This window comes from Cyprinodon variegatus, unplaced genomic scaffold, assembly GCF_000732505.1.
Source record: "Cyprinodon variegatus isolate N-32 unplaced genomic scaffold, C_variegatus-1.0 Scaffold295, whole genome shotgun sequence".
Classification (NCBI taxonomy): domain Eukaryota; kingdom Metazoa; phylum Chordata; class Actinopteri; order Cyprinodontiformes; family Cyprinodontidae; genus Cyprinodon; species Cyprinodon variegatus.
The window spans coordinates 162,442-188,138 of NW_015150748.1; the positions used below are offsets into that span (position 1 = coordinate 162,442).

Genomic DNA, 25,697 nt, shown 5'->3' on the forward strand with positions numbered 1-25,697 from the left:
GTTATTCCATGTTTTTAGTGGCCACCCTGTGTTATGCCCTGGTCACCCCCTGGTGGCACCACTGTTGACAATAAAAAAAGAACCCCACTAAAAACATGGAATAACTACTGAAATTCTCATGCACATTAAAAACATAACTGTTGCCCATTAATTATATGAACCATACCATTATTGGTTTGCAGCAGCCTCATTTCATATGATGGTAATATAGACTGAAGAGTAAACATGTTCAGGATGTCTAGACAGGTCTAGATATGTGTAGAACAAAAGTAAATGAAAGATGTATTCTGTTTATAAAACATTCAGCCCTTCTTAAGCATCATAGAGTGTTTCACATTTTTCTCATTAGGTTAATAGAGGTCTGTGAATGTATTGTTTCTGCTTGGGCTGGTTTTCCTCTCCAAAAAAAGGCAGGAAAAGAAGAGTATGTCACAGCATTTGTCAGAAAGAAGAGGAAAATAATACATGAATCAAACTTTGACTGACAAATAAAAGTGCAGAGTCCTAGTAAAAACAGATTTCGAGGTCCTGAGAACAAAGCTGTGACTAATGCACAGAAGACAAAACAAAGATGACAGGTAATTTAGTTAAATAGTGTCCAGGCTAGGGAAGAAAAGAGAAGGAATTGAAGCTGCTGGATTCTGACTTGAGACAAAGATCTTTGCTTATACATTTAACTAAATCTGTATTAGAATGTTTATCTTTCTTATGTATTGCTTTAAACAAAATAAATACATATTATCATGCACGTTGTTTGAACAAAGTCCAACGAAAGTCTACCTAAAAAGGAAAAACTATGAGAGCAAATCCAGATTTGGGAAACCAATGAACATCCATACACATCTAAAGTAATGCAGAACTAATTATTATTTTGGGAATAACACATCTAAATTGACATTAACCATATATCTGATATCAATTAAAGAGGTATGATGCACATATAAATTTTTCTTTAAAGTCTTTGTTAACAATCCAATTTTGTCTTTACCCTTTCAGATTTGTATTTTCGGTCATTTAAAGGAAATTTCATAAGTCAACTTGAAACAACCTCCAGACGTCTCTTAACAGTAAATTTCCTCTCCTGAGATAATCATGATCATTATCTCCTAACAACTCATCAATTCATTTTCATCTCTTGCATTGCTCCAACTGTCCCAGTGAGGTGAAATTTGCAGAGTTGACAAGATGATGTCGAGATAATCACAACAGGGACCTCGCGTGACTGTCTTTCTAATTAAGATTCTGTCTCTCGCTGTAGGCTCTGATTTATACTTTCTACTGTTCTCTGCACAGCCCATTTTGTAACGGATGCATAATCTACCAACAGGGGATGTGGTGATTTATAGTTTTGTAGGAAAAGCTTTTAGAAGGCTTGCAGGAGGCACCTGCATCTACAAGTCATTTGCATGTGATATAGGTGAGGGCGTGTTACATTGTGATCAGAAGAGGTATTAAAAAGTGAAAGAAGGTGGATGGTTTATGTCATTAAATTATGTTCCATTGTGACAATGCATAAGCAATATATATGTATTAATGCTAATATTTCTTTTTTTTTTGTGATTAGTCTTTTAGTTTTGTATTTTGTTTCACTTTATTTGTTTCATAGTAACATAAAATGATGATAAAATGAAAAAAGATTTCATTAAAAACATGCAATGATTAATTTTTTATAGTAAAACTTTAAAATGTAACTTTTTATTTATTTGGCAAAAAGTAATAATCTTTTATCAGTATGCAAAATTCCAAAATAATGGCAAAGAATATTTTTTTATGCTTTCTTTTCACTCATATACAGTAGTACCTTCCTTCATATTCAATAAATTTGAATATTTTATCTGATTTGGCTCATTGTGTCAGATTTAAAAACCTTTTTGGAAAAAAAATAAATAAATTCAAGCAGGCAAAAACATGCTTCTGTTCATTTTTTATTACCTCTGCCAGGGAGGTTATGTTTTTAGTTTGTGTGTGTTTGTCCGTCTGTCCATCTGTGTAAATTTCTCAATTTGAAGAAAGTAAGATAAAAAGATTCCCTAAAACAATAACGTAAATACTGATCTCCAGAATACTAAGTTGCTGTTTCTCGGAACTCCAAATGTGTACATGCATTTAATACTAGCAAAAAAAATTTATGCTAATAAAAGTTTGAACACACTTACGTGTACATGCCATGGAAGCAGAGTCTCCCTCAGCCCGAAAGTAATTTTTCTCACAGGCACAGTGTAATGACCCCTCATGGTGGGAGAAGCTATGAGGCGGACACTTTGAACACTCCATGTTGCCGTGGGTAGATTTGTAGAAGCCTGCCCTGCACACTGGAAACAAAAGAAGACAGACAAATACGTGAGCATCATGCTGAACCAGCACATCGACTGCTATATAATAGCCTGATTCTTCTTCAGGGCAAGTCCAACAATAGCAAGTGCAAAATGAAAGATGGGGAGTGTTTAATGCAGTTTGTCTGTTATACACCCACACAAAAACACACAAACAAAGTGTGGGAAAATACTATACTGTAAATCTGCAGTTATTGTACCAGCAACCTGCTGAATCCTTGTAAAGCTATGTTTCTCTAAGACATCTCTGTCTCTGTTACATTCTATCTGTTGCTTTCAGATGGCGCAACATGAATAATGTAAATTGTCGCCTTAGATGAAAAGAATCTCTTTAAATATCTGTGGTATTAAATCTGCACTCAGCAGCTCTTTCAACTCCTACTTAACAAAAATATGTTGCAATCCACCCAACTGGGGTGACACTTCACCACCCTGTATTGCATTTTAAATGATGTGTGTGATGGTAGGAGGTAGAAATCAAGGCCTGTGAAATGAGCTCAAATGCTTTCTTTTTTCTGTAATTTTTTCCCCATTTTATTTCATCACTTGCTTGACGTTTCTTTTTTGGGTAAAAAAGAAAGTTCTTCTTTCTAAGAAAAGTCCCTATATAAGTTAACTCCCAGAGCACTATTCTTCTGGAGACCATAAGAGACCAGAGAATCAAACCTTGATAATTAAAGCACATATCACATAACACATGGCAGCATTGATAGGTCAAAAGTTCTTGACAATATGTACTTTGACCAACATGCTTGTTTTCTTGCCCTCTTCTTGTCACACGCATGAACACACCAATACACTCACACACACACTATTAAATAAATGGCAAACAGCAAAAGCAGCAAGCCAGCAGAATGTGTGGGCTCAGCAGAACAGGCCTGACAGATCCCAGTGGTAGACAGCGCAGTTCTGCAAAAGCCAACACTGCTGATATTACTGCCATATCCATCACTGACACCGCCACGCCAAGGTCCCCACGCTGCACTAAATACTCAACAACGCATATATGAGTATGACTGCTTGGCTGCAGACATGCTTTACTGTGTGCAAGATAGTAGAAGGAGAAGTGGGTTTGAATAGTCCTATGTGCTCCGGCAACAAGAAAGCTCGCTGGCACTTAGAGAACAGACCACCCTGCATGGAAAATGTAGTCAGAGATTAAAGCTTAAATCATGCACTCCTGGGTTGTGTCCGAACATCTGCCCTAACTCCTACATAGTGCTCTATCTAGGGGTTATGCCATTTTATATATGTGTGAATGTCTAGTTGAAGAAAAAGTTGTGGACGTAAAATTTCCCACAATGCACCTTCAAAAGTAGTGTGCAACCATTCTCACTTGATGATCAGATAGAGCCGAGAATGCTTTGTAATAGTTCTCTTCGCAAAGCATCATGGGATTTGTTTTGGGGGTGAGAGAGAAAAAAGATGGCATTGGCACCGTGGGGGAAACTGGAGTCAAGTAAGTCAATGGCGAGCAAAAGTAGTGATGATCATTCCAAACAGTTAGTTAACTGAGTTCTCGATAAAGTCTTCTATATATATATAGTCTTCTAGTGCCTGCTCTGTATAGCGAATGGGGGGTTAGTGGTTAGGGCGGACATTTGGATAGTCATGAATCTGGGGTTTGAAAACAAAAGATTGAGAGAGAAGTAACTTTATGTAATCAACATCCATAAGGAACACCTGATAGAACTTGCCAAGACAAAGCATTTCATTCCCCTTCAAGAATTTGCGGAAACTGTCAAAAGCTGTCTAATGGAACCATTAAAACCTTTGGTTTGACTTCAGCTTAATTTATTCACGACTTTTAAATGGGGAATGATATGAAAAGCTTCAATTTTAATAGCTGGAAAAATAAACAAAACATTTCAAACATTAATGACTTAACCATGATATTTCTTTGTAAAAATGTATTATTTTAGTATTTTGCTTTTATCTGTCTATCTTTTAGAACTGTGTTGCTTTCAGGTTGGATGGAGGTTTGAAGAAGACCCAAACACAGAGACGGAAGCTGAAGTGGTTTCTTGCAGATTTACAGTCATATCCAAAAAGTGGCAACCGAAGCAAAAGTCCAAAATACCAAAATACAGAAAAGCAAAATACAAAGAGACATCAGGGAAAACATACACACGGAGCCAAGAGAAGACGAGGAACCTTCAAACAGTAACAGAAGAGGAGGAGTATATATGTCAAACAGACCAAAGACTGGGGTAATGAATTGATTGGGAGCAGGTGTGGGAGCAGACAGAAGGATCTAGAAGGGAGCTAGGGGAAAGGAGACTGAACGAGAAATACATAAGAACTCAAATAAAACCAGAAAACACCACAAAATGGAAATGAAACAACTGCAAACTCAAAAACAAAACATAAACAGATCCAAAAAGTGCAAAACCATAACAATTGTCAACATTGTACATCTCCTCCTTCCAGAAATCTGGTCAACAATTCGGTTTTGGCGCCAAAACTGGATAAAAAGTAAATGAAAACACATGAAAAACACAATTTTAACATGTTTTACTCAATTGAAATTTTTTAAAGAAAAGACAATGATTTTGTCTTCTTATTACCCAAATTGTATAGGAGCTAAACATGTTTTCCTGAACTTTTTTCTCATTTTTAAACACTTGGAAGATGGATTTCCCTCTCTTCTGTCAATAATATTTAGAAAGAGTGGCCCCTTTCGAGAACACCTCCTCTCCTAACACATCACTGCCCTCCTTCAGTGGATATTTCTGTGATACTGTTTTTGTTTTGCAAAATTAGGAAAAAAATGATTGATTCATTTTTTCTTTCTTAGTAGACAATTTCCTGTAAAAGTTCCCAGTCCACAGATCTTTTGTCTCATCAGAATCCCAAGCTTTTCATACTTTATTAGGATTTTACAAAATAAAGTAGAGCATAAATGGAAATAGAAAGAAAATTAAACAAAAATATTTCAGATATATTCTTTTTTAACCTGACTTTACTCCAATAACTTTGAATCAAATCTGATACAGTTGGTTGCCTTTAGAAATTATCCATTTATTAAATTAAGTCCACCTCTGCAAGTCTAGAGATGCAAAATAGATCCTCAGCTCTGTTAAAAAAAATTATTAGTGTGCACCCTACAAGGTTTGGACGATATTGAAGAGGGGCAAGAAGCAAGCAAATAGATTGTGTTGCTCTCTTACCAACATTATAAATAGCAGTCAAGACCTAAATACATCTGAAAATGTATGAAAAGACTTTAAGTTCCTGCCACATTCATGCTTTCAATCCAGTCTGAAAGACCTCAAACTGTTTAATATGTTTCTATGATATTTTTTGCAAAGATTTCTGAAAATGACAATGATTAACTTTTTTTCCAACTTTGCAAGTCGGCTCCTTTTTAATACAATGATACATTTATGAATCTCTGCCTGGACTTAAAATGAATAAGGACATTTCTCAGTTTTATGAGACAGGGAAGAACAATCTGGCTTTGGGAGAAAAGTTTTTATTTTTTCTCTTTCCTTTTTTCCTTTCTGCTGAGCTACTGTCATTAGGAAATAATATATCTAGATTTATAGTTTAATAGACATTCTCCCTCTACATTTATAATACTAACTTCCTAACTGGCAGCACTGAGATAACTGTCCTAAATGCAACACCTTAAGATAAAAATGTTCTGATTTGCTTTTGAATTTAGGAAAATTAAAGTAGGCTTTTAGATAAGTATCAAATCAGAAACAGATATAGCTAAAGAATTGTATGTTTAAAGCTTGTAACCAAAGTCAGAGTATTTTATATGACAGCACTATGATATGTTGCATTTTCTTTACCACAGACCGAAAACTCTTTTAACAACTGTTGGAAATGGATAATATGGCTCTGCTTCCACAAGCCATGTCAGGAAGAGTAAAGACCCTCTCTGACATATGTTGATGGTAAAATCAGACTTTGCTTGCACAAGGTTAACTCTTCATCTTGTGGAAAATCAAGTAACATTAGGGGAACATCACAGTATGAAGGAACTTGAGCTGAGAGTATAATACCATTTGCAGAGGGTTTCTTTTTTACGGTTTTTTGGGGTTGGCCCTGTTCAGTGCAATCTATGATTACTTAAACAATTTTTATTTTTTTTGTCTTTGTTTATGTCCAATTGTCTGGTAAAAAACATTCAAAATACGAGAGCTTTTCTTGTATACTTTCTGCAAAAAACTCTAAGAGGAAAGATAAAGGAGGAATACTATGCAGGGACTGCACCACCACTGTGAGTGTTGGTTTCTTAACACTTGCAGGCAGGTAATAACAGAGTTATCAACTATATAAAACAACACATAACACGATTTCTTCACTTACATGTGCAATATACACACACAGATTTGTACACATGCTGTTGCATTTGTAATATAACAAGGGTTGCAATTTGCTCAATCAATGTCTTGGGTTATAGGACTCCCTTATCAATAATTAACATCACTGTTGGGTGCTTTAGTGGTAACATGAGGTCCCCCTTTCCAAGACATATAAGTAATGACCTAATCCATAGCAATAAACCCCATGATTCACAAAGCGCAATGGGTGTCTAGGTTGCTATTCTTCTTACAGTTCAAATCAGAAGTTTACATACATTCATTTTTATTAAATTATTTAATCTTTTACAGCATTTCAATCATTTCCAAGGTGATTGAAATGATTTAGTTATAGATTATTTTAAAAGCAACAATAGAATGAAATAAAATAAAATAGAACGGAAAAATAATAGAATAGAAATATAGCTATGGTGCCACAGAGGAGAAAAGGGTTTTAAATTTGCAAAATACAATGACGAAAGAAACTCAAAGGCACATATGACATGATATATAATGAAACATTTTAAGTTTAATATTGAAAACAAACAAGTAACATATCTAAGAGAGAAAAAAAGACTATGCTTTTATAAAATCCAAGAGCTAGAATCTGCTACACAATTTTCTCAAATTTTCAACAATATAACATGTGATTTTAGGAGAAGCTGATGAAATTTGAGGCGTTTCTCCTTTATTATTTGAGCAGTTTTTTCTCCTGCTGTATGAGGACACTGTCAATGCTCTCATTGACTATAAGTGTATTTGCTGCACTGTTCGCAGTCGAGCAAACCATAGCAGAGCAGACACCGTGTGAATTAGGGATAACGTAAACTGGTTATGTTTGAGTTAGACCGAATTTACACTATGCACACTCTGCTCAGATTCCTATTACGTTTAACGTTATTGCGTCTAGGAGGGAGAAAATTGGGTCAAAAATCAACACAATTATTTTGCTACAGTTGCTGCTGTGTTTCCAGCATCTTAACATTCTACGATCACATATTGTGGGCTATTGCTTTAACTGATTTAGACACTAGCTAAGACTTTTCATAGATGTATTGAAGTAGATTCCTTCTTTGGACTTTATAAAAGTTAGAACTATTTATTTAGCCTACATGCCACCAGTTCACAATTGCCAAATCATAATTTAATGGAAACACATTTAAACATCTACAATTGTGCTTGAAAGCTTCCATGCCCTCCTATTAAAGAAAATGGTAAACTCACACTAATAATTCAAACAGCACAAAACTGAAAAAGTAATAATGAATAAAAGTGTATTAAATATTAATTTAGTAAATAAATAAAAACAATAAATTTATGTTAGAGAAAAATTATTTAAAAATACAAATTTACCCAGAAAATTTTAGGAATTTGCTCATGACTATTGAACCAACAGTCTGACTCATTATTATCTGAACATTACAGAAAACACCTGATTTCAGTGATTGCCTGAAATACACAAAATTGTAGTCCCCTTTAGACTTGTTTAATTCATTTTTATTAATACACACATATATTATTTATATGTATATAAATAATCAGTTTAATCCTTTACATATTTTTTTTATTATTTTTATTTATTAGTACTTTTGTCAATTTCAGTTTATTTTTTCTTGCAGCTGATTTCCTTTTTTTTGATGGAAGGGGATGTAAACTTTAAAGCACAACTGTATTTGCATAGCTTTCAATAAGTAGCATATCAGCATTATGTTAGTCCTCATCTTAAATGCAGCTTATCCATATGACTTCATCACTTCTCAATTAGCTGATATTGAGAAAATGCTTTTCTCTATCATATCAGCCCTTTTTTACATTTCCACAGTCACATAGACAGTTTGAGTCTTTTAAACTCTATGGGTTAAGTCTCACTAAAATAATTGTGTCAGAGTAAAACTGATATATTCCTTTCCCACTCCCCCCTCTCTGTTTCCTTGTTGAATCTGACTAAATTGTGATGAGTTTTTCACTCTCTCTCCACCCTTCCAATTTACGTACAGTAGTCTCCATCTCCTCCTTATCGTGCCATCCAACTTCCACTTCTTTTCTGTATTTTTCTCCCTCCCCTCTTTATGTTGCTCTGTTCTTCTTTTCCTTATTAGAATCAGTCTCTTTGAAATGGAAAACGCATGTGCTTTGACAGCCCAGGCATTTGGCTGGCAGTCTTATCCGGACTCAAGTAATGGTGCTGGAAACATGGCAGCAGTAAACATCCTACCCCCTGCCTTGAAATGCCTGCTGGGGCTGACCAATAACATGCAACAGAAATCTAAACAAAAAAAAGTCAAATATTTGTATAAAGTAAAATAAAAAGGTAAGAAAAAGTAAAAAAAAAAAATGTATTAACTGTGACATCTGTATCTACAATAACAAGCACATAAAGAGTACTAAAGAGTAATTCATAATGACGTTACTCTTCCCACAAAGTGACACTGACATCCATTATGCTGAATTACAATCCATTTGGTGAGGCTAATATGTCTGCAACCCAATAAAGTGATTTTATTTTTGTCAGAGATACAAATGAAAATAATCATCAGAGTAGTTAGATTTTGGTCCTGGGGCAAATTTTCCATGTTTCCATCTCTGTTAAATTCATTTATTATGTCATCTTCCATAACAATCATATTAGAAACAAAATAAACCAATGTGCCACTATTAACTGTAGCTGACCAGTCGGCTTATCCCTGCCACTCAATGGAGGAACATTAACCACAACCAACCTTCGGGTATCAAATTGATCTACGGGAGAAACAGTTTAAACATCGACACCGAACTATCAAGTTTCTTTTAGTGAAAGTTATGACAGCAGCTAAAAGAAATATAATATAATAAGTGCCTTGGCATTTAAGGAAGCACACTGATATTTGGAAGGTTTACAATCGCTGTTTTCATGATCATGCAAGAGGGTTGGCTGCAGAGAATTATTAATAAAAGTTTTTTCTTTATCCCTACATTACGCTCACCTTCCAAAGATAGACTTTAACTTCAGGTTGATGTTGTATTCATGGAATAAAAAGTAAAACACACTTAATTAATTACAAAGCAATGTCTCATTTTCAACATAAACCACCTAGAAAAAATATAGTCCTTAGCTTTTAAATGGCCTGTAAAGTTTACTATACATAAATAGGATCTCATATAATAGCTGTACACAGATTTTCTTATATTTTTTATTTAATAACTGTGGCTTGCAACTCATTAATAAGCAAACACTTTTCTCCCTTAAACTACTAAATGACTTTAATTGCATCTAATTAATTAACAACCAGAGAAAATATCAGAGAATAATCCAAAAGGCCTATTTTGGCCTTAGGGGAGAAACCCAGACATGCATCTCAGGTGGGAGTGTCTTCGAAATGAACTATTAGTCATGCATTTTTAAAATTTGGCCTTTTGGAAGAGTTGCAAGAAGAAACCTATAAAAAGTTATTTTTCAGTTTCCAAACCAGAGTGATGAAACATGGAGGTATAGCGCCATAATCTGGGGATTTTCTTTCAGTAGAGCAGAAGGTTGTGTCAAAAAGTACAGTAACATCTTTTTCATAGGCTACACACAGTACGAGTTTGCATCAGTGTTCAATTGACACATTTGTCAACAGCATGGCTTCACAGGGACTATTCTCTGCAAAAATATAATATATACAACAGGACTAAAGGAAAAAGGTAGCTAAAAAAGCTACTTGTCTAACTGAGAGTTATCCAAAACCAAATGTCAGAGTCAGCACCCTAGAGAGATTGCACTGGTCAGGCTCGTCTATCCTGAAGTAAAGTCAGAGAAGATGAATTCCAATTTTGTACATGCGTAGTGTGCAAGATGAGGTTGAGCTGCTCTTAGATATAGCTCCTCTTAAACATCAGTATAAGCTCACAATCACATCCAACTGACTGGATTTCTAACATGTTTGATATTTATCCGACCATGTACGATTCCTGATCAGGAGGTGGTCGTAAGAGGCCAATAGCCCCTTGTTACCTCCTTTATAAAATGCAACAAAGGATGCAACATATAACTAGAACTTGGTCCAATTAAAATAATTCTTGCAAGACTTAAACATTTCCCAAAAAGGGCAAAAACTGGTACAGTACATGAGCACCCTTGGTGTCTGCACAAAACGCAGACCACATTTGCTAATTGTCACCACAACACCGTCAGCTTTTAATATTTTGCTTAGTTACAACCCCCCGAAACAGTCTCCATTATAATGTAAGCAGTTTGAGTTTTCTGTGTATCTTTGGAAGATTATATGCAAAAGCTGGTGCAGTAAAGCTTAATTAAGTGGTCAGATCCTGCCCTTTTTTGAATTAACACAGCACTATTGGGAGGATGCTAAAGAGGAGCATAGAAGGAGAAACAAGGAGATGAAAAGAGCTGGAGAAACAGAAGTGGGTTATGGTGAAAGAGAATTAGAGGAAGAGGATGAAGGAAGGAGGGCCATTATTACAAACATTTGTAGCGACATAAAAGCAAGAGGCATGAGTTAATGTGGAACAGCAACAAACCTAACACTTTATGCATATATTTTCATCAGAAGTACTAGCATCATTTAAATCCATGTTTTCTAAGTTCATCCAAGCTGTTGTTGAATTCCTTTTTCTTTCCTTTGGTGATTAAGCAACATATTACTGTACAATGAAATGTCAGGGTGGCCACAAGCGCAAAAAAAGACAAAGATTGACTTTCACAATACTATTTAGTTTGAATGTCCTTTCCTTTTCACCAAAGCTCTATTTAGTGGGAAATGAGTAGAATCATTAGCTGATCCTCATTAGAATTCATGATGGCTAAAGAGATATGCTGCAGCATTAAACCTCTCTTCACACATTGCAGAAAATAAAAAATATTGCTAAAGATCTGACATTTATGGAGCATTCCAAATATCTGCATTGTTAATTAAACATTGCAAATTGTGATTTTGAAAATGTCAAACTTTGATTTTTACTTAACATTTGTTTAACTTTTAAGTCTTCACTATTATGTTTATCTTATACATTTGTCTAAGGTCCACATTTGTGTGACATTTTTTTTTTCTATAATCTTTTTGCTGTTGTAAACACCAAAAATGTCCCCAGTTTGGGACAATAAAGAGGTTTTCTATTCTATTGTATTCTATTCTATTCCATTTAACATCAGAAACTGTCAGAAATAAAAAGAGAAAGTATGAAAAATGTGAAAAAAAGGAGAGACAGCTGTCTGTATATGTTACCTCTGCAATATGATGGTATCTTTTAAATAACTTGTAAAAACAAAACAAGTTTGAAATATGTGGGGCAAATATTTTAATCACTCCAATCAATCGATGCAGTGTGCTTCTTGAAACGTGCAGTGATGCCATTGCAGTAAATGACCAACAAGAAAGGGTGTGGGTCTGCCTGGACAAAATAAAAGGCAATGAGGTCTCTGCCCACTGAACATGCAAAAGCAGGGTAAGGTGACTTGATATTGATATAAATCAATGGGAAATATTACATGCAAGGCACATATTTTTGGTATTTCTATTTTTTATAGAAATTAAATTCTGTAATATGGATCTTTGGCACAAATGGGTATACTTAAAAAATGAAGTATTTGCTTGTAACTACATGACAGTAAAAATGTCTTTATTGTGCAATGTATTGTCTGTTTGTTTTCAACTGTAGCCTTGGAGTCAAATTGATGCAATATTGTTCAAGACTAAGGCAGCAGTGACGCTTATACTCAACCATCAATCCAAAACAAGAGCTGCATGTTTATGTAACTGCTGCTACTAAGAAAAAGTAAGAGCGGGTATCTGTGTTTGAGGGTCATAGGGTGTGTCCGGATACATCAAATAACTTATAACTGCCGCTATGATATTAACTAATATTCAGGGTTATCACTCTGAATATTACAGGTATTCATAATTCTATAAGAATATTTCCCAACTTTATTCTTGTAACATTTTGACTTTAGTATTACAATGTAAATCAAATCACAGTTTTATGGGAATAAAGATTAAAAATGTAAAAAAAAAAAAAAAGAATTCAATGTAAGCATAAACTTAATTCCATTCATGCAAAAAAAAAAAAGAAAAAAAAAAGAAAAAAAAACTGGTTCCTCTTGACTAGGTCCCGCCCTTCATTTCAAAATTTTAAATAATAATAGACACAAGTTTTCCCTCAAAAATAAAGAGTAACATTGAGATTTAAACAATTTATGGTTTCACATTAATTGCTCAACTCCATTTAATAGAGTGTACGTTAAATTATGGCATCAGGGTTGTATCCACCATATCCTAAATTTTATTTATTCCAATCAATATGCTATTAGATATAGATCATGCATATGTATCAGAAACAATTCCATATACAACATTTCCTCTTTTAATGTAATGTACTGTACATATTCAATCAGTAAATTGTCACTTGCTACTCTAATAAACTTCAATATCCTCATGAAAAATGAAGTTTACTCTTTACTCTGCACAGTTGAAGAAAATAAAATTTGTTTTAACATGACTTGGCTGTTATTTCCATTGTCAAAATAAAAATATTATTTTTCTTTTAGCATTTTATTGTCATTATACTATCACAAGTATAGAGCAACGAATCAAACTCTCTGCATTTAACCCATCCCCTTGAGGAGCAGTGGGCAGTCATCATGGGGTGCCTGGGAAGCAGTGTGGGGTTAAGGGTCTTGCTCAGGGACCCAGAGTGGCAGTCTGTGGGAGTGTGGCTCAAACTCAGAACCTCAGGATTCCAAGCGCAATGTCCTAACCACTAGGCCACCACTCCCCTGAAAAAAATGGTTATCTCTGCATTTAACCCATCCAGTGGGCTGCCATTGTGTGGCACCCAGGGAGCAGCGTGGGGCTGAGGGCCTTGCTCAGGGACCCAGAGTGGAGGCTGTGGGGATTGAGCCAGGTACTTGCAACCTTCTCAGAGCACAAGCACACTGCTCTAACCCATTAGGCAACACTCCCCAACTGCAATTATCAGTTTGATTGCATGAACGGGTTCTGCCAATGCTTTTTGCAGATTAAACCTAAATGCGTGGTAGATAGGGACTTCAGAAAGCCCAAACATGGTCGGGTAATGAAGGCAAGACATAAGAGAAAGCAACCTGTGTTCAAGTGGTACAGAGAAAACCAGCTGGCTGCACTCTGTGAATGAAAATGATTCTGTCCTGAGGCAGACATCATGGCCATGGAGAATTGTGACAGAGACACAGCCTCAAAAGATGAGGATATGCATCCAGTATGTCATTTACAAAAATAAATAAGTTTTCCATTCTGAAATATTTAATTTTTCCCAGATAGGATGCCATGTTTTAGGGAGTAGAACAAATCAAATATACTTGTGTGGACTCTTTTCATTTAGATGAAGTAATTCTTAAACCATGCTTTAGAAGTATTTAGGTCTCACTTATCTTGAATGAAACCACTTTCTGTAGGTACTTTTGAGGATGCTTTAAATGAAAACCGAAATTAACAGCCAGGGAGAGAAGAGTCAGTGTCAGGATATCCTAAAAGGTGTCAGTGTGGGTGTAAGACAGGCGGCCAACTTAGAAGCTGCAACAAGAGGAGAGACAGAGTGAGCTCTGTGGAAGTGAATTGGGTAATAACATCCAGAGTTGCCTATGATGTTGAAACCCTCAGGGAAAAAAACAAATTCAGTAAATTGTTTGAAGAAAATATTTAAGGATAACCAAAAGAACATTTCTGGGCTTGCCTCCATAAGGTATACAAAATCTCTGTGTTCAAGTTTGTTCAAAGAAACAGACTGTATTGTTAAATCTATCTGATATTCTGCCTCCCTATGTTGTGACACAAAGGTTATTTTACCATATGGAATTATGCCAACTAAAAACTTGATTGAGTTGTGCCTTTTGTATGCAGTTTAAAGAGTATTAGAGTTTGCGGGATGGTGAATAATCATTTCTGTAAAGTCAATAATAAATTTGTGTCTAAAAAAAGCTGAGTAAGTTTTTTGACTGACATTCCTGTCCTGAAATGTCAGTTGAGGTAGACAGCTACCTACTTATCAACCCAAATCCATAACTCCTACGGAAACTTTAGCAATGACACATTATTAATGCCATTGTGACATCACTGACAATTCTCATCACACTGAAGTATGCTCAGATAACACCATGGCTCAAAAAAAACATCCTTCCAAATGCCCACATGGAGTACCACTGAAAGCACAGACTTCAAAGAAAACTCAATAACTTTCATCAAACACTTCCAAGACCCATACAATCTAGGTTAAAAAGTAGCCCCATTAACTAAACAGCTGTGTTGGCAGTGACAGAAGTCTAAAAAGAAGCCGTAGTGAAAGTAAAACACTCAGTGCACAGCTTATCATCTATATTTTACATTGTCATATCAGGATTCCATTGCTCAATTATGCAGCTTTGCATTGTAAAACATTGTTAAACTAAAAAAAGGTTCAGGGTGTATCTAGCTGATGACATCTAACACGGCAATCAGCTCCTGGTGAAGCAGAACACTGGTCTTCAATCAGCATCAAAAAAATAAAATACTTTGTACACTAAGTTCTGCAGGCCCCATTTCCCTACCTATATCAAATTTACTAATATGAGAAAATGTGACAATGGACTTTCTTTTGAGCTGTTTAATATTAGCTATGATATTAACTAAATTGCTGTATCCTTTTTTCAAATAATGTTAAATAAAAATGTCTGCCAAGCGTAAACATTAATATGCCTAGTCAGATTTTTGAGTGATGGGCTGAAGTGTTATGAGAAACACCTTATCCTTGAACTCTCCAGTGGTTCCGTCAGAGTTGATGTTGTCCCTTTGCTTGTGTCCTCTAACCAACCCCCTGGGGCTTTCTATGTATATCTACCTGCTCTGCATTGCTTTTGTTTTCTACAAACAATAAATCATCTTATGTGCAACACATTTTAATATTTAACTGATGGCCTTCATATAAAAAAATCACAGTACTGGGTCCTCTCATCAATACCAAATGATCAGTGAATGGAGAGGTAAAGGTATTGCAATAAAACACCATGCAAAGACATAAGGGTATCTGTGTGTATGTGCAAAGCTGTGATGGGGAACAATAAATTGTGACAAAACAGAGAAAGAACTGTGCTAAAACCAAACAGAGACGCAGGAATCAACTCTCTGCTGTATCCATCAAGGATGCAATTACTGGTTCATAAAAACTCCACACTCCAGAGATTAGCCAGGTCAGTAAGAATATCCAGGGCATCCAGCGCACTGGAGGGAATACAGAACACACACATACACACACTCATGTTGTACCAACAAATGCCCATGAATCCGTTTAGTACAGAGATGTTTTAATCTCCCCATCTCTGTACCATACCTTGTACTATTAACATTGTATGTGTTATAAATAAACTCTTTATAAGAAGTATATGTTTTTATATTTAGCAGATGTGTTTGAAGAGGACACCGACCTATTAATGGATCCTATATATTGTTAAAAAAACAAGCACATTCCTCCACTGAAAACCCAGGACACAGTGTAAACAACCCAATCTGACTTTAAGCCCCTTTGCCTTTACTCATCCTTTACAGCGCTTTTCTTTTATGTTTCTCTTTACATGGCAGACCGTGTACAACAGATGCCTTTTCACACAAGGACATCAGCTGCCATCATCTTGGTGATTTAACTGCCAGACCATTGTCCCATGAACCCATGTGTGACAACAAAAGTAGCCAAAGGCAACCATGTTACACTTTCCCTGTTTATACGAGATAACTGATGAGAAACTTTAACATACTTTGAGTTATATTGATATTAGGGCTACCACTAATGATTATTATGCAAACTGATTAATCTGTCGATTATGTTTTCGATTAATTGATTATTAATTTGATGGCATGAGATTCCTTAAACAAGAATTTTTATGCAATTAAACCAGGTGAAATGAAAAGTTTTGGATGGAGCATATTGACAGAAAAAAGTTTTTATCTTAAATCAAAAATGTTTACATATTTTTTTTTTTACAATTTTGGCATAATTGCTTCTCTAAATGAGTCACTGTCAACTAAAGGCATGTTTTGGAGTCTCTACACTCCAGTTAACAAGTAGCCGATTACTAAATCAGTTGACGATTATTACAATAATCTATTAATCTGATTAATTGTTTCAGCACAACATGTATTTGAGCTTCGAAATACTTCTGACTAGATGTTGCTACTTTGGCTAGATCTTCAGATTTTTACCGAAATGTAACCATAAGAGAAAAAAATCCAGATAATAGAAAAGGTAAGACAGCAGATTATGTTGTTTATGATGGTGTTTTTAATACCGCTATCTTGGGGGTCGAGAGGCCCGTAACACAAAGCGAGCTCAATCAAGCGGTCTTACTTCCAGCCTATTCAGTTTAAGCAATCCAAAACAATTGCAATCAGGATCAGCTGTACCATAAAGTTGGCTATCAACTTGCTAATTCAGTCCAGCTTTAACTGATCATGAATCTGCAAACTTGCACGTAGGGATGGGTTCAATATAGCAGACCAATCACTATCATGAGTATAGAAGGGAGAGCGCCATATTTCTCCTGTGAGGAACAAAAACTCATCTTACAGAAATAAAAAGAGGAAAAAAAATTCTTAATAAAAGTCAAACTCGGTGACGACACGAAAGAGATACAAAAAAGCATGGCAGGATTGTTGACAGTGTTACAGTAATCAGCAAGGTTGCACATCAGTGTCTTTTAACACAGCATTGCATCCCAATCAATGCACTGCATGTTAATAGTGTACCCCTCAGGAGTGAAGAGGACTTGGGAGTGGGTAAAAATAAAACTCAAAAACATAGTTTTATCTGATTAGTTGGACTATTTAATTTAATAAACTATGGCTACAATAAAGCTGTAAGCTGATGCCATAACTTCTTGCATTATATAATGTGATCATCCTTATTTTTAGCGCTTTGTAAGAACTGAGTGGGACAAATCGCAAAAATCTACTATGGTTTAAAAAAATGAAACCTCTCAGATGCAGCCTTAAATGTACAGAAATGCCTCTATGTCTGTTCAACTCGCATGAAACTTCATAACAACTGTTTTAGTCTCATAGAGACTCTGCTCTGCATTATCAATAGACAATTTCATAGAAACATTAAAGACTTCTTCTTGCTGTTTTTTTTTATGCCCACTTGGTGTAAATTTAGTGTAAAATCTCTCTTCTTATTTATACTGTTAGATGGAAGCAGTGTATATAGACAAAAGTGGATATTTAACAGCACAATTTTCATGATTTGATATAATGAAATTTCCCAGAAATCCAGGTATTGATTCACCTGCGAAGGCATAAAATCCTTTTATACGCTTTACAGGAGGAGAAATTATGAATTCATTCATCGACTCAAGTCCAGGCCTAAATCTATGGTAAATGTGTGAAATGATTAAGAATATTATATTGAGTGTTTTTTTTTTTGTTTGTTTTGTTTTCTATAGTAACTTATCTTAGGCTATTTTACAAAACATTTTAGATTGCATGTGAGTAAAGCTCTAGAATAGATGTTGTTGGAAGTGAGGGTTTTATAAAGAATCAACCCTGGCTACTGTATAGAAATGAATGTCACACTTTTATTTCTTCACATCAATTGATGTTGAAAATAAATATTTACCTTCCACATGACAACAAAAACCTGCATTGCGATAGTTTGGCTCATAAAATCATAAAAATACATTTAAGTACATGGTTGTTAAATAACAAAGAGTAAAAAGTTAGTATTGTGGCTACAAATGAAATGTTAATACTCTTACTCAAAAAAACAATAAACAGCTTCATATGTAAATAATCACAGTTACATGTATCAAAAAGGTTTTCATTATTGCTGCAGAATAATCTTAAAGCTATGGATATAACTAAAAGAAGGGGGCTCTGGGCTGTAAACATGTGCTGTAATGTAATGTTTTAATTTGTGTTAATAATATATTTTCCTGAAACTTTATTCAGTGACTAAAATAATTAAGTCTCTCTTTCCTCAAACTATTATATTGTTATTAATAATAACATAGTAAACATTACTGGGTTGTTTATCTACTCCTTTTTTATCTTATATGAGAACAAATGAGTCCTTGACAGAGGTATGAAGGCCACAATGTTTTTGAGTGGCACACAACTTAGATGGCTAATTGGATTTTCTTACATGCCGCAGGGAAACAATGAGAGGCAATTTGATCACGGTCCCATGTAACCAAATAATATTAATAAAGTTCACAGCTTCATGCCAATTTTGTAGCCCCCTACTCAGCTCAGTCAGATTCAGTGCCTTGTTCTTTTTTTCCACTCACAAAAGAGAAAAACAAGAAAAAAAGAGAAGCTTTGAGAAAGTCACAGATGTGCTTTGTGTACAAGAAAATTTCTGTTTGAAAATAAGTTAGCTTCAAGTGATGGCACTGTCAAAAATTTTGTTCCAGTTAAAAGTTTAAATAGAGAAGTCAAAGGAAACTCTAAACAGAAGTGTTGTTTTTTTTTACTCTATGTAAAGGAATCTAGGGTTGCAGCATGTTTATAGTTTTTTGCGAGTGTGTTACAGATTAGGGGTGCATAAAACACAATGTTTGGCTCTGGAAAAGGAGAATATCAGTTTTAGTCAGCTATTTGTACTTGTACTCATAGTCTTATGCTTATCCAGGATCAGTTCGCAGGGCACCAGTGTCAATAGACTCGCAGACCTCCTTAGCCCCAGAAACCTCCTCAAGCTCCACTAGGTGAAGCCCTAGGCATTTCCAGGCCAGCCAAGAGACAAAATTCCTCCTGCGTGTCCTGGGCCAGGCTGTCCCCTGAGCCTCCTTCCAGTGGGACATGCAAGAAACACCTCCCGAGGGAGACCTCAAAGGGGTGTCCCAAACAAATGTCCAAGCCACCACAGCCTATTCCTCTGATTGTGGAAGAGTAGTGGCTCTACGTCAAGTCTCATTGTGATGACAGATCTTTCTATTAATCTCTCCCTCCATTCTCCCTCACACATTAACAGGACCTCAAGATACATGACTTCCTCGACTTGAGGCAGTGACCCTCCTCTGACCTGAAGAATATATGGCCTTGGATTTGGAAGAGCTAATTCTCATCCCAGCTGCTTCACACTCAGCTTTGAACTGCCCCAGCACATGGTGTAGGTCTTAGCAGGAGGAGACCAGCAGAACCACATCATCGGCAAAAGCAGGGTCAAAATCCACAAGTTCCCTAACCAGAAACCCTCCTGCCTTTTTTATATGCCTAGAAATTCTGTCCATAAAGCTTATAAGCAGGACTGGTGACATAATCTAGCCCTGTCGGGGTCCAACATGTACTAGGAACAGGTCCAAATTAATGCCAGCAATGCAGACCAAACTTATGTTCCTCTTGTTTATGTTCCGGAGGCTCCTTATAAAGGGTCCTCAACTCCATACTCAGGGACTTACCACAACAGGGAACTACGAGGGACATGGTTGAATGCCATCTCCAGGTCAAACAAACACATGTGGAGGGCCAGTGGGGCAGACTCCCATGAACCCTCAAGCACCCTGCAGAGGGTGTAGAACTGGTCCAATGTTCCAGAGCCAAGACGAAAGCTGTGAAATGGTTTGACAGTCAGTCTGACTCTTTTCCCAGCACCATGGCATACGACATGGTGCTAGAGGCAGAGACGTGTTATCCCCCCTATAGTTAATATAAACCCTCCAGTCCCCTAGAAGGGAACCACCACTGTCCCCAAACCGCTATGCAGTGTCCAAGAGGCACGAAAGCTCAACAACATCCAGAGATATAAGTTGTTCATGACAGAAAAAACTAAAAAATAATGGCACATTAATCCATTGAAAATTTCTATGCAGTATTTTCTCATAATTTGAGTTTATAATTTTTCATTCTTTACTGAAGAATAGATTATTTGAAATGGGCCTGTAATTTTGCAAAAGTATTTTGACAATGAATTGAAAACTGCTTTTTAAACACTGGGAGAAAAGCCCCCTAATAAAACTGATAAGTTCATTAGTCAAATCGAATCAGATGATATGGCAGGCAAATTCAATTTATTAAGCTGTAAGTTAAATATTAAAATGTGGAGAAGCTTAGAAAGTAGACCTATATTTTCTTCACAGATTTGGTAGTTGACCAAGGTTTCTTCTTTGCAGAGGCAATTGTAACCTTAATTAGAAAAATGGAATTAATAATGTCTAAAATCTTAAAATAATAATGAAAAATATATACATGTTTAGCATTAGAAGGCAAAGAGTCAGTATCAGTTATATAATCAGCAGTTTTATGCAAGAATACATTCCTGGCTGGCAATAACTTTTTACAAAAACTTTCACAATAACAGGTAACAATGAGGTTTTTTACATAGTGAACTTCAATTAATAGTATATAATTGAGCTATTGTGTCTGGGTGCAGATAAAATACTGTCTTTTTTGGGGAAGAACAACCAACGGTAAGTTACTTCATGCCGAAAAGAGCTTAAACCATTTATATAGATACATCATGTAATATTTATGGACATTGATTAGCTGTGGATAAAAATCCCATATTCAACTTTTCAGATATTAGAATAATAAGACAAATTAAGAAATATACTCCCTATAAAGGAATGGTGCCTCTTTATACAGAGAGAATGGAAAGACCAGGACTTGAACCCCAGCATTAGATCTTTGCATGGAGTTTGCTTGTTTTATAGGTTTACATGTGTTGGGTTGTGTGTGGGTGTGTAATTTTTAATATTATTTTTTTGCGTTTAAGCTTTGTTGTGGTCTTTGTGCTGTCGCCTGCTGTAGGCACTAAGTCTCTGGTGAGATGGTTTTGTTGTACAGAAGGTTTACAGCATCAAGGAAGTATTAATGAATTAAATTGTAATGCAGGCTGCCACTTATTTACCTGATAGCAATACACGCAATTATAGTATTGCATATCATGAAAAGATGCATATAATAAATATTTCTTGATGGCTTTACAAATGACCCTAAAATCAGGGTGATACAGTGACAATTTTGCGCAGCCTATAATCCCTGAAAAGAAAAACAAACTCTGAAATCCATCATTACACAAGTAAATGGTGGAGTATATTTACTGTAAAAAGAATTAGGGGGCTGATAAAACTTCTGCAATCCATATTTAAATGTTTAAACTGAGCTACAATTCTTTGTAGAAACAGATAAATGGGGTCTCATCTGCAGGGGAGTGATGCATGAGGTCGTTAGAGTTGTGCTAAACTACTTTCTGCAAATGTGTCCATCATGTGCATGCATCCTTGATGAGCAATATGTGTATGTGTGTATGAGAGAGAGCTGCAGGATTCCTCGGGCAGGTGTCTCAGCAGTGGTTAGGGCAAAACAGCACTAAATCACTCCTCAACTGACACACCTCACCACGGGTGTCTTACCATGTGTTGCTGCAGAGAAAAAAACCCAGAGAGTTACTATTTCACACAGCGACTGAGAGATATAAAGCTCTCTATAAATCAGCGGTTTGCGATTTTGGTGACAGACACAGATAGACTATGTATGAATATATGTTATCTTCGACCTTGCTGAATCCATTGGAGTGCATATTTCACTGTTTATATGTAAATATATGTGCTTATTTGAGTTTATATGAATGACAGACTAGCGCAGGTGAACCACAGACAGGGCCAGACATCCCGGCACGATCCAAATACACATCAAGAGTCTCGCATTACCTCATGCTCCCTACCTTCCTTCTTGCTCCTCCCCCTGGACTGAGATTGCCCTTAACGGCAGCAGAGCACACAAGGTTGCTTTTGCAATTTTGTTATTGGTTATTGTCAGGCCCGCCAACAGGGGGAAGAGAAAGGGGGTAAAGAACCAGACCCTCCAAAAATCAACTTATGGCCAAGTTCCCCTCAGTGTGCAAGCATTTCGTACTTTACCACGTTATTAATTAAAGAAATTTGTAATTTGAATGTCATGGATCAGGGCCCATATCAGTTTATCTTGCACCAGGTCCAGCCAAGGATGTGAGCTGGCCTGTACGTATATGGGAATTAATAATTGTTTGTATGTGTGATGTATCATTTATGATACACATTGAGCATATGCTGCATAATAATCCATAATGAGCAAAAACAGCTTACAATAAATTTTAAAAAGGAAAATGTAAATGAGGACTGCAGATAAAAACTAATAATCCCTCTTGGATGTATTTCTAACATGTAGTCTGTCAAGCATCTGTTGTGTAATTAGTCATCTGATGACAGAACCATAGATACTATTCACATGGGTCCAATCAACATAAACTCCCTGAACCAATCTTAAAAAACACTCATGCACACATCTAAACAGAGATCCATTAGAGCTTGTCGAAACAAAAAAGAACCAAAGCAAGATAAAGATACATAACTAAGCAAATATATTAAGTCTGTTTTACATGGGAAACACAGATAGTGACGTGTAAAATATACTTAAATAAAAGTAAAGCAATGCTGTTAAAGTTGAAATGGAGCCTAGGCGAAAGTTAAACTGAATAAACTGATTACTTGCCTTTATCCGCTAACGACACAGCCAATCAGCTTTGAACCATGTCTCTATGAAAGCCAATCAGCATCAAAAGTTCATCTTAAAAGGCCTCAGATTCAAAATGCTGGTGGTTGCGCTGTGTGACTTCATTCAGATGACTCCGTTTCAACCCAACTCCAGCCCCTCCTCTACTATCGTAGCTAAAACTTCATCATAGTTTCATTCCTCCCTGACTCTTACTGCATTCCATGTCTCATTTCAACCGGACCGCCATGTTGAGCCTGGTTCTGCCAGAGGTTTCTTCCCAACGGGGAGTTTTTCCTCTCCACTGTCACTTCATACTGCACTTGCTCATCATGGACAGGTTCTCTCAACCTGTGTTATCCAAACTGGACTTCCATCTTCCAGGTCCTGAGTGAAGCTCTAGTATCAGCTCACACAATCCATTTTCCAATTTTGTGCTGCATTGTGGAGCAACTTAAGGCTGAGGTGTTTTTAAATATTACCTATAATTCGGTATTAGTTTTATGCCCAATCTTTAAGAAGATGACATAAAAACAGTGAAAGGGAGCTGTGTAAACAACAGCCAACATTTACCAAAAGTTACAACTTCCTGCATATTTTGTCACAGTATAACAGTTGTTTGAAAGACTGTATGTGGAGCAGCTTGGGTCAAGGGTTTAATAATAAATGGAACTGAGGACCTACAAAGACTAAAGCAATAACATTACAAGGAACATAGGCAGAGTATTAGACAATTTAACAGAAGAACCCTGCATATAACAATGAGAACCAGGCAGCTTTTTAACAAGGTGAAGTGATGTGGAAAAGCATGGAAAGCAGGTCAGGAATTTGATAAGAAACAGCTGTGGAGATTTAGACCTTGAGCTGAAGGAATAGATAAACAAGCAGCAAAAAAACTAAATAAAAAAAACATAAAGAGATCTACTGTAAATGAACTAACAACCTTATCTTAAACAAATGCCAACAACTACAGAACATAAAAATGAAAGATATATATATAAAGAAAGCCTAAAAACTTAACTCAAAAGGATTGTGACATATTAATATATTATATTATATAATATATATTAATACAAAAAACACAATTTGATGCTAAATATTTTATCCACAAAATCATAGTCAATGCTTTTCATAGCTCTTAGCCTTACAGGCAAAGATGTCTAATCTATTCCAGAGTTGCAGGCCACAAAGCTAATGACAGTCCAAGTCTGAAGTCTCAGCTCATTGCAGTGGGACAAAGAAGTTAGATCATGATGGGGTTTCTGCTTATCCTCATGAAGCAGTTCTCAAAGATTTCACTTACGCATGTTTCAAGTGCAAACATTCATTGTTTTGCTTACAAAGGACCCCTCATACAAAGATGGGTAAAACTTATTTCTTTATTACTTTTCAAGGGTCCAATTGGCTGAGTTATACAGTTTAATTAATGTATTTAAAGAGAACCGATTTACAAGAAACCTAATTTCAAGTCAGTTTCCAAAGAGCTCCAGTTAGTATCCAGTCATAAATATTCTAATTTAGTCCTGATTTAACCGCTCGATATGTAGATCTAGTTAAACCGTCCCATTTAATGAGGCCATTGGTGATCAACATGGTAGTCCTGCTTTCGATTCTTCACTATGCGACATTTCCTGAAAGCCTTCTCTCTCTCTAAGCCTTTTTGTCTGAATATTTCCTATTAAGTCCACTTGTGCTTCAAAAATACTTGAAAAATCTAACTATCTAAATCCAATACAATCCGTTCGTATGGCAACATCAGGATCTTACTACATGTAAGGCTATCAAATTCACTTGATCATAAAATGCTAGCAGGTAAAAAAGAATATAAAAAATTGCTCAGTGTTGGCATCCAGTTGTTGACTATTTAACTGCACTGCACAGCTATTATTATTTTTTTCCTAAAAAAAAATCCAAAATTTAACCTGCTTCTTTACACATGCCCAAATTCCCAAGTAAAAAACAAAAAAGCATTTTCAAGGTTTTTACCTTTAGGTCAACGCAGGAATATTCACATTTGTGACATGTGTCTGGGCATTTTTTTAAACTCTTGCTTCGCAGAATTGGAAGTTTTTAATTTTCATTTTAAACATCTAAACCGAGGGTTTTAAAAAATGTACATGGTGCTTGATACACAAGAACTACAGTATTTGTTTTGTTGTGATTTTGTTTTCATAACCACTAAACGCTGTGCACACTGTATTTTCACACACTTTAAATTGAAACCTCCCTTAAATCTGGTCTTGGTCAAGTTGCTCCTTCTTAACCACAGCTAGTGAAACCTAACTTGATACTCTGTAAAACCCACAATGAAACCTCCGCCATTCCATTATAACTCAGCGTTATTATCCCACATCACTCTAAAAACATTTTTACAACCATTGTCTGCCCTGGGTGGAGTCACAGGGTGGGGGTTTCTTTACAGGTGTATAAAACATCTTTATTAAATCGTAAGAAATCTGATAGGTTCGTAAAGGCTGGTAAAAACAGAACATGCATTGGCCACCCTGCGTTGGAATTTAAATAAAAATAACCAAAAAACCAAGAATAATTAGTCAAGCTTCTTTTTTTAACCACAGTTCAGTTTGTGTACATTGTCACTGTTATTA

The 25,697-nt window shown here is 35.9% G+C and overlaps 1 protein-coding gene across 5 annotated transcripts in view; it reads right to left on the bottom strand.

The window, feature by feature from the left end:
* The window catches only part of epha3 (EPH receptor A3), a 124,551-nt gene that overhangs the window by 52,867 nt on the left and 45,987 nt on the right, over nt 1-25,697 (bottom strand). For all 5 annotated transcript variants that reach the window (XM_015383828.1, XM_015383827.1, XM_015383825.1 and 2 more), the window contains one exon: nt 2,157-2,312. In XM_015383828.1, the coding sequence (XP_015239314.1) occupies nt 2,157-2,312 (156 nt within the window). The remainder of the gene's footprint in view (nt 1-2,156; nt 2,313-25,697) is intronic.